Source organism: Carassius auratus, chromosome 25, assembly GCF_003368295.1.
Source record: "Carassius auratus strain Wakin chromosome 25, ASM336829v1, whole genome shotgun sequence".
Lineage (NCBI taxonomy): Eukaryota > Metazoa > Chordata > Actinopteri > Cypriniformes > Cyprinidae > Carassius > Carassius auratus.
The window spans coordinates 17,841,107-17,854,826 of record NC_039267.1 but is presented as its reverse complement, the minus strand read 5'-3'; the positions used below and the strand labels follow the sequence as shown (position 1 = coordinate 17,854,826).

General features: G+C 37.1%; 1 protein-coding gene across 4 annotated transcripts in view; it reads left to right on the top strand.

Annotated features, from left to right (window-relative positions):
* Window positions 1-13,720, top strand: part of LOC113043575 (dual specificity protein phosphatase 8-like) — a 45,121-nt gene that overhangs the window by 18,006 nt on the left and 13,395 nt on the right. For all 4 annotated transcript variants that reach the window (XM_026203046.1, XM_026203043.1, XM_026203044.1 and 1 more), the window contains one exon: window positions 3,211-3,349. In XM_026203046.1, the coding sequence (XP_026058831.1) occupies window positions 3,211-3,349 (139 nt within the window). The remainder of the gene's footprint in view (window positions 1-3,210; window positions 3,350-13,720) is intronic.

Below are 13,720 nucleotides of genomic sequence, written 5' to 3'. Positions count from 1 at the left end.
ATATTATTATCCCACTCTGAATCAGTATTATTGAAGTGTAACTGATTCATTTTAAAGATCTCATTTGAAAAGAGTTATTCAATCACAAATCTGATGATGCGCAGAAATTTCTGCAAAATATTCTTTTGAAAACTGAAAAAGTTTGTGTAGCTGTTATTTTTTAACACAGTGCAGTGAATATTGCACAATGCAATGCACTTGAGTTGACCTTTCAGTTGCATTGGAATGTAGTAAATGCTTTAAAATCTTTTCTTTACTTTTTTCTTTTTACTTAGTTTAATAAAAGGAAAAAGGGCTTTTTCATTTGACCGGACATCAATAAATGTACATTTAAAATAAGTCTCTGAACCAAAAATCAACACAAAAAGGAGGGCCCAAGTCACTGTTCGAATCCACGGTTTTACATTTACATTTAGACTGTGTCCGTGTCAGTTTTGTGCACATAATGTGGAACACGTGGATGCAAGATGTAAAATTTGTTCACCTGAAAAACTGTTAGGAGTCTTGTTGACAGAACCTTTCTACATTTTTCAAGACTCATTTAATGTATCACCTGAGAATACAACACACTGAGTAGCATGAAGCATTCATTTACCTAATTCAGTTACCAAAACAATATTTTGGATTTAAAATTTCTGATAAATAAAAACTTTCACTTTGGTTTTGGGGGAAAAATCACTTCTGGAGCATCACTATTCTCTTCTTTTCTCATAAGTTCACTAATGGAAGCTTGAATGGATTTTTATTTAATAGCAACTTAAATTGCCATTTGTGAATCTTGAAAACTTCATTTCCTTTCCATTTCAATTGGACAGTCTTCAAAATTTCTCCTTTCGTTTTCCACAGAGGAAAATAAGTCATACTTGGCTTATTTTGCAGCTTTTTTTATTTTATACTGTAGTCATTGATAATGTTGCTACACTCCCATTCTCTATTATTAATGACCAATATTGTGCGTTTTCTCTCCCTGCATGACTGTCCTCTTCTCATCCCTTTTTTTCTGTCCCTCCATCTTTCTTCATCCTCTGTTACTGGCCTGGTTTCTCCTCCCCTCCTCTCCTCTCGCTGTGTTTTCTCCAGTAGTGCTCCAGTATTGTAGTGAGTCATTCTGCAGCGGCTCTGGCTGATGGTCATGTGATTAAAAACTGCCTGACAACATTGAGACAGCGGGGCTCGCGTGCAGGCACACACACACACACACACAGCTTCACGCTCCTGCTGCATGGCAAACGCACACACACACACATATATTCAGATTCAGGTCTTACGCACTGATGCACGCGCTAAAGCCTCGCAAACACCACTTTATGTGCAAAAGACGCGTTATCTGCAAAAGATTGGCATTTGGAGCAGGAATATAAGATCCCTCTTTGCTCTTGATTCTTGCATGTTTGTCAGAGAGCATTACGTAAATAAAAAAGCATATTAAAAAGGTAATGCATTTCTCAAAATACAGTATAATAATCATTATCAGAACTGTTAGTGATTGATAAAACCGGACAAACTGATTAATCGGTCAGGAATCACTCATGCCTGGCCAAAATGTTGTCTCCCTCTCCGTTTCACAATCTGTCTATCTTTGAGTGTAATATTTAAATAAATTATTATTTACATAAGCATATTAATGTTCAATTAATATTTATTTTATTATTAAAATATACAGTATAGTCAATTCAACAGTTCAACAGCCTTATCAATATACTATGTAAATATGTATTATTAAAATATGAATTATGTAAACATTTGAATATTCATCCCATATAATTCAGTATATTATAATAATATATTTTCAACTGCAAGTATTACACCTATTGGATATGAAGTATTGTATCTAGAAAATAGTTTGTGTGTATATATTGTAGTGCTGTCGAACGATTAAATAATCACATCCTAAATAAAAGTTTTCGTTTATATAATATATGTGTGTGTACTGTGTTTATATTTTGAAAATATTTCATGTATTACATTTATGTATTTATTAGGGGTGTAAAGATACACATTTGTATTGAACTGTTCAGTACAAGGGCTTTCGTTTCGGTACGCATTACAACACGAACGATTCGATTCGTTGGACCAAATCTATTACATTTGGGAAATAAAACATCTTAAAGTGTGTGTAATATAATGTTCTCAGTGCAACAAGGCAGCCCAAACGACATATATTATAAACTTATTTTATTAGGCCTAATATTACTATTATTATGAAGTCACTTTTATTATTAAAGAAAATACAATTAATTTGGCCTGCAATAATTACCAAATAACTGACTTGCTGCAAAGATTAGACTATATATTTACTTATATATTTACTATTTTTATTATTTACTAATAAAAGGTATTTTAAAACTGGTCTATTATACCATGAATTATAGGTCTATGATTAAAATATTAACACTTCAGTCATCAACAAAAATTGAATAAATAAAAAGCTTTTATTTCAAACACCGATTTTTTTTTCCCCCAACTATGTAATATTAGAAATATTAAGAGAATAAATTAAAACCGTTAGCTAAATACCGTTATCAGGATATGTTGAAGTAGATTCGTCTCTCGTTGTCTCCGTCATTACTCCATCATTGTGTTTTTACTTTCACTTTCTGCTTACTGAATTGACTCAGATTAAGACGTTCACCGACATTACTCTAGTGCAAAGTTTGCATGTTGCTCGTGTGTGATATCCATTGGCTTGCCATCATCGAAATATTTCCAACATTGCGACGTAACCAATTAGCCCCGTACCGAACATACCGAACTGAACCGAAATACGACACCACTGTGTCGTATTGAACCGGACCGTGAATTTTGTGAACAGTTGCACCCCTAATGTTTATATAAGTGTATTTATATATATATATATATATATATATATATATATATATATATATATATATATATATATATATATATTTAATATATAAACATAACATATTTTACTTTTAAAAATATACATGCATGTGTTTGTAATATATATATATATATATATATATATATATATATATATATATTTAATAAATATACACTGTACACACATAGATATTATGTAAACAAAAACGTTTATTTTGGATGCGATTACTCGCGATTAATCATTTGACAGCACTATTTTATATACACACATGCACATGTATCTGTTCCATATTATTTGCACTCAGCTTGCTGTGCCTGTATCTGTGACGTCCTGCTGATGGGTTCCTGTGTGTTTGTGCTCTGAAGGTGGACCTGGGATGCAGACAGGAGGTGGTGGTGTACGATCAGGGCACGAAAGATGCCGGGCAGCTTCCCAAAGACAGCTTTGTCCACATCCTCCTGAGCAAGCTGGACGGCTCCTTCCACAGGGTGTCTCTGCTGACAGGTACAGATGGAGAGTTGATGCTGGTTTACACCAGCAGAGGGCGATTCTTACACCACCGTTTCCCAAACACACTCCTGCTTTCTACTGTCATTCCCTCACATTCACTTTACACATATCTGTCTCTTGTCTCTGATGTCCCTCATGGCTCTGTCTTGTCTGACTGTTTTCTTTTCTGTGTAAATGAATCGGAGGCCTTGATGATTTGTGTTGTTTGCTGACAGACATTTTTGTTATGTCATCATTGGAGGAATGCACAATTACTGGACTGCTTCACTACTTGTTTTTGCACCATGTAGTTGTCTAGTTAACGCTCCTCAAGGTCTGCGAATCGATTTTTCTTTGTGTCGCTCTTTGCTGTAGATGCCAACAAAATACACTGAAACTTAGCTAAATCTCTGTTATCAAAGTTGTTAAAGGCTATATCTTCTTAAATGTGACTGTGGCGAGTGGGGCGGGGCCGAGAGGCGTGGGAACAAGGAGTGAGGCCAGGTGTAGTGATTGAAGATGAGCTACACCTGAGCCCCACCGCTAGTATCGAGTCCCACGTAGGAGATGGAAGGATATAAAACTGGAGTGACGACCGTGAAGGACGAGAGAGGACCAGGCCTGGGACATTATTTTATGTTTGCTTTTTATTTATGCGCGTCAGTCGCCGTGAGGGGCTGACGCGCTGTTTTGTGTTTACTTTTGAATATTAAAACGTTTTTGATTGTGCGCCGGTTCCCGCCTCCTTCTTCCCGATGAATATGGAGATTTGTTTGTTACAGTGGTGCCGAAACCCGGGAGAAGGAGGGACGCGCTGCTGAAGATCCCTCGCCGCTGTGGTGAATCCGCGGTGCCCTCGAGGAGGCGAAGTATGTGCCGCCATGGACGCTCGAGGCGGTGGGCTGGAGCGAGTTGCCGGGGACGGGCGAGCTCGCTGCCGACCGCCCACGACAAGGAGGGGCGGCTGCCGTCCGTGAGGGAGCGGAGGAGTCGGCGCCGTTCGCCAGGGGGCCGGAGCCTGCCGCCTCCGTGACGGAATCCGGAGGGGCAGGGAACGGGGGACTCCTGCCGCTGCCCAAAATCGGAGGAGCCGTCGCCGTCCACCGGGCGGCGGAGGAGTGTCGTGCCGTCCGCCGAGGGCCGTCCAGTGCCACCGCCGGGCACCGCGGAGGAGATCACCCAGCCGGTGGAGGGCCGAGCAGCAGTGCGTCTGGGAACCGGATTTTTTTTTTTTTTCCTCTCTCCCCTCTCTCGTCCCTGTCGCTCCTCCTTCCATCTCCTTTTCTCTCGCCTCGTCTGTCCTACCCCCAGGTTCCCGCAGGTCCCCGTGAGCGGTCTCCCCCGGAGGGAAGGGGGGGGGGGGGGAGTAGAGCGCAGTCTCGGGAGTACCCCCCGGCCTGCGAGGGGCGATGGGGGTATGTGGCGAGTGGGGCGGGGCCGAGAGGCGTGGGAACAAGGAGTGAGGCCAGGTGTAGTGATTGAAGATGAGCTACACCTGAGCCCCACCGCTAGTATCGAGTCCCACGTAGGAGATGGAAGGATATAAAACTGGAGTGACGACCGTGAAGGACGAGAGAGGACCAGGCCTGGGACATTATTTTATGTTTGCTTTTTATTTATGCGCGTCAGTCGCCGTGAGGGGCTGACGCGCTGTTTTGTGTTTACTTTTGAATATTAAAACGTTTTTGATTGTGCGCCGGTTCCCGCCTCCTTCTTCCCGATGAATATGGAGATTTGTTTGTTACAGTGACTTTTGTGTGTGTGTGTGTGTGTGTGTGTGTGCTTTTATAAATTATATATATATATATATATATATATATATATATGTTTTTTTTTTTTTTTTTTTTTTACTGGCCATAAAATTATTATAAATAATTAATGTTTTTTTAATAGGTTGTTAAAGTTAACTTAAAAAAAAAAAAAAAAAAACATTATTTGTGATGTAACATAAATAATAACAATAAAAGAAAGAAGAGCCCTTTTTTAACTCTATAAATGTTACTTTTTATTTTTTGTTTTACACTTATTAACGCATATTGGTCATTACATTAGTATAATATTAATAAAAATATTGCCTTTTACTAATGCTTTTATTAATGCATATTGGTCATTACCTTAGTAGTAATTATTATTAATAATATTTAATTAATAGTTTTTTACTATTTTTATGTGACTTTAATCAAAATGTAGAAAACTAAAACAAAATTGCATGCACATGTCTTCATTTTTCTTTTTAATATATTGTATATTATGTTTGAGTATGGATTAAATTATATAACTAGAATATTTCATAATATTTCAACAAAATTACTTAGCAAGGAGATATATATTTTAAATGGTAAAAATTTTCTAATATATTGTTGTCTAATTATAATAATAATTATAATAATAAACCAATTTTAAACATTATATTGTGTATATATTGTAACCAACAGTAATATTCACATATTCTCGCTCACTCTGTTTGTTAATAAAATATAGTATCATTACACTATAACAATGTAGCATTATAATATAATATATTTACATTACATTAATGTATTTAGCAGATGCTTTTATCCAAAGTGGCTTACAGTGAATTCACACTACACTTTTTTTTTTTAATCTAACGTGTTCCCTGGGAATCGAACCCACAACCTTTTGCACTTCTAACGCAATGCTCTACCACTGAGCCACAGCTGTTCATTGTCCATTGTTTCTAGATAATATAATTTTATATGTATTTAATATATATTACACATTTTATATGTATTTAATATATATTATAGTCAAAATGATTTAAAAAAATCCATCGACCTTAGCAAATGATACTGTAAATATTATAAATGGTCAAAATAAAAATGACTTGAAATGCCCAGCCTTCCTACACAACTTAAAAGCATTAAAGAAGTGTGCAGCTGCTATGCACTGGTCCAACAGGAATCTCCTGCTGTCAATCAAATGATGGCATGTTTCACAAAAGAGATGTTATTTAACCTGCATATAGAGACCAAACTTTAAACCCTTTAAACCCCAACCCTTTAAAACACACTTTACATTCCAAAAATACCAACTTTTTTATGCTCCCTATAATAATGACTTTCTGTCAATAGTAATCGTCACAGCAGAGTACTGCTCTCAAAGTGATGAGTTTGTAGAAATCCTCACAGTAGTTTTCAGAATGAAGCTTTTTTTTTTTTCTTTCCTCTCACTTCTTACTAAGCTGCTTGATCCAAATATGTCAGCAGTGAAAAGAAGCTTACGTTTATTTCAGTCAGGATTTGGGGAAAGTTCAGCACTTTTGCGAATCTTTGATTATGTGGCTGCTTGCGCTGAAGCGGCTGTCACCCTTAAAGCTTAAGACTTCCTTAAAGCTCATTTAGTGTTTTTCAGTAAGCTTAAATTAGAAATGTGTCACCCTTTACATGGAAAGTTAACACTGAAGCTGAGACAGCACCTTTGGTATAGAAAAAAACACATCTGTCATCTAAAAATAGACTACTATATATTAATATAAGACTCATTAAAGTATGGGATGTAATTATTAGTGGTGTTAGCTAAGATTTCTCTGTTGCTCAACTGCTGCATGGATACTGCTGTTGGGTCCATGAAATATGAACTATTTTTCAATATCCATGCTTGCATTATCATTCTCAGACTCTGAAAATAGTTCTTTGTGTAAATAAGGCCAGACAAGAAGACGTCATGATTTTATTAAGACCATATTCAGACAGTATGGATGACAAAAGGCTGTAAAGGAGATGATGTAATGTTTCTGGATGTAGGGATAAAAGCGTTTGCGTGTCTGCTGTTGCTCTCAAATAGAACTACAGTAGTATCACTACAAACGATCTCTTTCAGTTATTCGAGTTGAGTATTTTCATTACGTGAACTTTAGATTTGTATATTTCATGTGAGCAAATGTTTTTTTTTATAAAATGTGGATTGTATGTATTATATAGAAACATATTAGATTAACTCTTTCCCTGCCAAGAACTTTCCAGCTTATTTGGTAGGAGGCGCTATCACGCCTCTTCTGAAAGAGTGCTGAATCTCTGGATCAAACATGGCGAAGAAGCAGAAACAAGAGATTACTTATGTGAGCAGATGAATGTGTAAGATAATTCAGTATTAAATAAGAACTAATGTTACCATGTTAAAAGAAAGTACAGTTATTTATGACTGTACAGTTTTGAGGATTTAGATGAAATCACTACTACAGATCCAGACATAGACGTCGACAAAAACGTGATTTTCACAACTTTTGGTTCAGTGTTGCTTTTTTATGAAATTTACCCACTTTCAATATATTCAGGATATATATTTGATTTATTATCCTTTTTTAAGGATCTGTTCTTTATTACATGTTCAGATGTTCAAACAATATAACATTTCTGGGGGGCAATTAAAATTTTGTGAAAATGACCGAAAATGCTGGCGGTGACTGCCAACTTCTATATAAAAAAGACAACAACAAAAGCTGACAGAAGAGTTTATTTAAAATGCATTTTCACCATATTTGTGTGTCATTTTTGTGGCATAACCATGGATTTATTGTAGTGTAGTAACCATGTAGTAGTAACCAGGTTTTTGCCATTGATTACCATTTGAATAAATTTGTACAAGTACTACAATAATTTTACTACAAGTACCATGGTTAAACTATGGTTAGTGCAGCAAATGGGTAAGTTGAGGCTACCTTGATGTCACTATAGTATCTATGTTTTTTTTTTAAACCATGGTTAATTTTCTTAGTGTTTTTGCAACTTTTTAGTTTATTTTTTGTGCTGTTAGCTTAGCAACACGCTAATGTCAAGTTCTACTGGAATTAACTGTGAACATTAGTCAAGTTTCTTGTGAACTTGAAAAATCTTTGGAGTGTATCCCATAAGTGGAGAATTAGGGTGAATGTTGAACTAGTAGGCTTACATAAGTTGCAGAAATTCCAATATGGCTGTTTAGAAATGAGGTTGTATTGCAAAACATCTGACCTGAATCAGATTTAGGACCACATGTAGAAGTGGGCCCAAGTCAAAATTGAACATTTCAGATTCCATGTTATTTGTGCTGTTCACATTTTCATGAACAAAAACATGAAATAAATGATTTGGGCAACTTTTTTCTGCAGTCTGACTGTAACCTTAGTGTAAGTGTTCAAACAAATGCACAGTTTTCAAAGTAAACACCATTTGATAGCTGTGCACAAACACATTCACTCGACACATGCACACTAGAACATTTCACCCTTGTCCAGTGCTATTTCTATCCAGAAGTTATTTGTGAAAAAATGGTCTTGGCTTTAAACTTAAGTTGCAAACCTCTCTAAACCCCCTCACACAAATGCTATACTCAGGCATCTATTGTTGTAGCGTCTGTAGTAGTTGTTGTTTTGTCTCTTAAGTTTTTTTTTTTTTTTCACTGCAAAACAACGGTGCAGCAAGTGTCGCCACCTTGCGGACAAAATAAGTTGAGTAAAAAAAAATCACACATTATATGCGCACTATGCTGTTCACACACACTGAACACATACATTACAGTGACTAGTAATCAAGAGAGCAGAAGCAGTACACAAGGGTTTGAATCATTGTGTAACAGCGTTTTTGGTTTAGCATAAGATAAGATATGATGTTATGATCGGAATAGTGATGATTCGAAGTGCTAGTCTCTAAATGAACAGGACGTTTATGACCACTTCCTGTCTTAAACCGTCACTGTTTCCTCAGTATAAATGCTATCTGGATAAAAGAGTGCCGTTTATGCACAAACCAACTTTGAAAGTCCCTCAAAGCGATACAGACTGATGTAACGGACAGCAAGTGATGGTTTCATTGTTTGATAACATTATTTAAGGAGGATTTCATGAAATTTCAACACTTTATGTAAAAAGAGCATTTTTTTAATGCGTGGTTCTCAAATAGGTTTGTCTACTCTCTTAAAATCCAATGTTCCAAAAGGTTTGTTTCGCAATGATGCCATAGAATCACTTTGAGCCTTTTTAAGAACCCTCTAGTGATCAGTTCTTAAAAGAACCTTTTTGTGTGTGTGTGTGTGTGTAAAAAAAAAAAAAAAATCAAAAAAATCTTTTTCCACTATAAAGAATGAAATGCTGCTGTGAGCATGTAGGAAATACTGCTGCTTTATATATAAAACATGAAATAGATTCCTTATGTAGCATACATGAAATAACTCCTTAGCAGATCTATACAGGTGGAGCTGGGGAAGAGGGAGGAGATTTCTGAAGCGTGCTGCAACTGCTACAGCATGCACTAGCCAAGTATTTGAATTAGGGCTGGGATAAACGATTATTTTTTAAACGATTAATCTAGCGATTATTTTTTCGATGCATCGATTAATCTAACAATGAATTTTTCCAGACCGATTCGATTTCGATTATCTCCCCATTAATTGAATACTAACAATTTATACATATCTGAATGAAAAAAAACATGAATTCCTTAACATTGCAATATATGTTTATTGCTCTTAAAATTACAAAATAAAAGACTGACTAAGAATGCATTACTTTGCACTTGTATAGAGATAGCATTCAATAAAACCTTGAAGCCTTGAAAACACATATCTTACTGAAACAAGCTTACTGAACACATAGGGCCTAGCTTACTGAAAAAAAGTTCTTCTTTCAGATGAAAATAACAACAATTTGATGTCTAGCATTCAATAAAAAAGGTCACCCAAAATACTTGTTTAGAGCAATTGAAAGAATGCAGTAACCAATGTAAACTTGAGCGCTTTAGGCTAATACAGAGAGTGCTTTTCCAAAAAAAATGTAAATATTAAAAAAAATATTAACAGTGGGAGCCAGAAGCCTGTCATGGAGAAAAAAAAAAATCTCTGAATGCTCCACGTAAAATGTTGGCGTTCCGCCCTTTTTCTATCGTCTCTAATGATTTTGGTTAATATGCATGAGGGAGAGAGAGAAAAAGAGAGAGAGAGAGAGAGCGAGCAAGACAGCGCTCGTGTAGTTTGAAGACTGCGAGTGTGCGAGCGCGCGTGAAATTTTGGTGTTTCATCCTTTTTCTATCGTGTTTAATGTTTTTGATTAATACACACAAGGGAGAGAGAGAGCAAGAAGCGCTCGTGTTGTTTGAAGACTGTGAGTGCGGGCTCAGCCGGGGCTCTCTCTCATACGCGCCCTGTCATTCTACATCACTCACCGATCAAATAAGGCTTTGACAGCCGCCCAAAAAAAAGATCAATGCAGAAAAACCCCTGGATTGGTTATATAATTTTGGACAGAATGTTGATCCGGCTATCGCGTATATTCAGCGCACTTAAGGTAAACGTTTTGCAAACGTTTTTTTAGAGAAATAAAAACATGCGGTAGACAAATCGATGCGCATATTTTGCGTCGACGTCATCGATGACCTCGATGCATTGTCCCAGCCCTAATTTGAATGTTGAGCAACAAGCTCATTGACTGTTGATATGAAAAGAAACCAATCAAGAAATTGATGATGTCATTATTTTAGATTGATTTAGAACCTATTGGTCTGCGCCATCTAGAGTTTCATGACAGAACTTTGTATTTACCTGTGTTTCCTCTGAGAATAAGATGCTTGGCACTGCATTTCTAATGTTTGGATCTTTAAAAAGGCTATGAAATTTTTTTGGAGGTGCAGGGATATTGTGACGTCGCGGTTTCCTTCCAAATTCAGATCCGATAGAATCGAATCAGTTACATTACACGCCTTTTACATTTTAGCAACTGTTGTGAAATCTTGGTCAGTAAATGGTAAAAAAAAATATCTAAAATGGTACAATACCATAATTTGAAATGGTTTATGTTTAGTGTGCAAATTTGTCAGTTAGCCAGCATACTTGGCCATGTTTATGTAGAGATGAAATTGGATGATAACGTGAAAGACGTTGTTTGCTTTCAGCTCATTGAAAAGTATGTGGTGGCACAAATCACAAGTGTATCCATGAACTTTACACCAAACTTCTTCATCTGCTTCTTTTCCTGCAGGGTTTAGCTGAAACTACCACACCTGAACCAACTCTTTGGGTTGGCCCCGTTGACTGTCAGCAAGTTCGTCTTTGTTGCCTGTTGAGCTGGCATGCCTTTTTCCTGCTAATGTCAGGCGATCACACGATCTGAAATGTTTTGCGAGCTGTTGTTGAATTTGATCGTCCATCTCGCTCCACAGGCATCTCGTTCATGCCGTTCTTCTTATTGGAATGGCACACACACATTTACACACAACGCCTGAAGCATTCACACCTCACCCACAGGGACAAGCTTCAGAACGAATGTGTGCGTCCTGCAGATGTGCAATCACTCTTAATCTCGCTAGACTGTTGCCATCTGCCTTTGTTTTTAATGCATGTTAGGACATCAAGTCCACTAGGTCACCTATATGCGTTCACGTGTGTCAATTTCTCTAGGTATTATATGGGTCAATGATATAATTCCTGTTTTGTCCTATTTATTAATTTAATCAAAAATACAATCATCTTTTTAGGAGATTTCAGGGATGATATACTGTCCGGATATGATAATGAAGAAAAAATCCTAATTGAATAAATAAATTTATTGAAAGAAAAAATGTATTAGTTTTTACTTGCTGGTTACACCACGATTTTTTATTTCTTTTCTTTTTTTCATTACAAAATATATTGATCAATAAATTTTATAATTTATTTAAAAACTGTAAAAACTTTTTAAAACCATATGAAACTAACAAAAATGCAAAGAGTCCATTTATAACTCGTAAAAAACTTGTAGATGTTTTGAAAAAGGATGAATGGAATGGAAAATGTCCTCTGTACCACTAATAGTTAATGCAGCCAAAGTGGGAGGAATTCGGCAGAAAGTAGCAAATTATGCTCAATTAGAAGATGAAAGTTTTAGCTTGGCAGGGACCAGAGTGCGGCTGTTCCTTTCCCTTTTGTATTTAGCTGCTTTTGGAGCTGAATTCAGCTTTGTCTCGCTCCCGGCTTCTATTATGCAACTGGGCGTTTCTTGCTGAAGTGTTTGTGTGTGTTCGCCAAAATGAGGTAATGAACAGGTGGTGACGCATTCGCTCTAAAACAATATCAATATATCCTTTCACTGTAAGCCTGCCCTCAACATTACGTTCCCTCTCAGACTCCAGACTCGCCACGGTCAGCCAAAGCTCCAATTTTACCGCCGTTTCTACGCCCAGTTGAGGTAAAGGACAGGAGGGCATTCATGATTTAAACCAGCACAGGAAAAAGTCTGACAGACTTCTCTGGAAAAATGTTTCCTATTTTATTTGCTTGACTTTAACTGGTGTAAGCTCTGATTATAACGAAAAAACTCAATCATCTTTTTAGCCTCAACGTTCAGCAACATTCCAAGATGCATTTGATCATAAATGTACACTGTTCCAACTATGAAGTTAATTGTGTCAGTGAAATCACTAACAAAAATGGCATCACATAAGATGAGAAGTGTTGGAACTTAGGCTAATTCTTGCAAACCTCATGAGTTTGTTTCTTCATGGGAACCGATTTGGAGAGATTTTAGCAGAACCCTTGGTGGTGGCCTGTTTTTGATTTGGGCCAATATAAAAACACCTAGCAACCATAGAGAACACCCTAGCAACCACATTGCATTTCCCTTGATACGACCCAAAACACCTTTGCATTGTGGTATTGAGTATTGCATGGACAAGCACCACATTTTCTTTAGATTCTAGTTTATTTAGAAGACACTTTTATCTAAAGTGTCCTATAAGTGAGGAATAGTACAACAAACTGAGCAAAGCAACGTGATTTGAACAATAAAGTCTCTCTTAAACCTGGAAGTCATTGGCTACCGTCAACTCTTTGGTTACCAACAATCTTTAAAATATGTATGAGTCACTTTAGATGGTTAACATCTAAAACTGCATGCAGCAGTTTGACTTCCCGTGTCTACGTAACCCATTTCCATTATCGTCCCGGAGCAGCATGGGGATCAATGTTTCTATTGAAAAAGAGCCACTGTTGCCATTAGGATGAGGTAAGCTCTCGAGGGACGTTCTTGGTGCTCTGTTATTTTCAACAAACACACACACACTCAACTCTTTCTCTGGTCGTATAGCTTTCTGATTAGAGCATGGCTCTATTTTTAGTTCAGGCTCCTGTGGTCATCACATCTGGCGCCAGTCGCCTACTTGAACAGCACACATACACACGCCACAGATTCGCAAAGGTCGAAAAGATGACCTTTCAGTCTCCACCCTGTACCCTCGACATACACATACACCACTTTGCGGTATGAAGAAATGAGTAGCATTTGTCCTACATATGGCCCGCTGTAAACTTGGCTATAGTTTCTCTGTGCTTTCATAGACCTCAAATTATATGCGTTATATCAATTCTGAGAAACAAGCTGAAGAAACGAAGGAATGCCCGCTGGCCGACCAGTGCCAAATACTT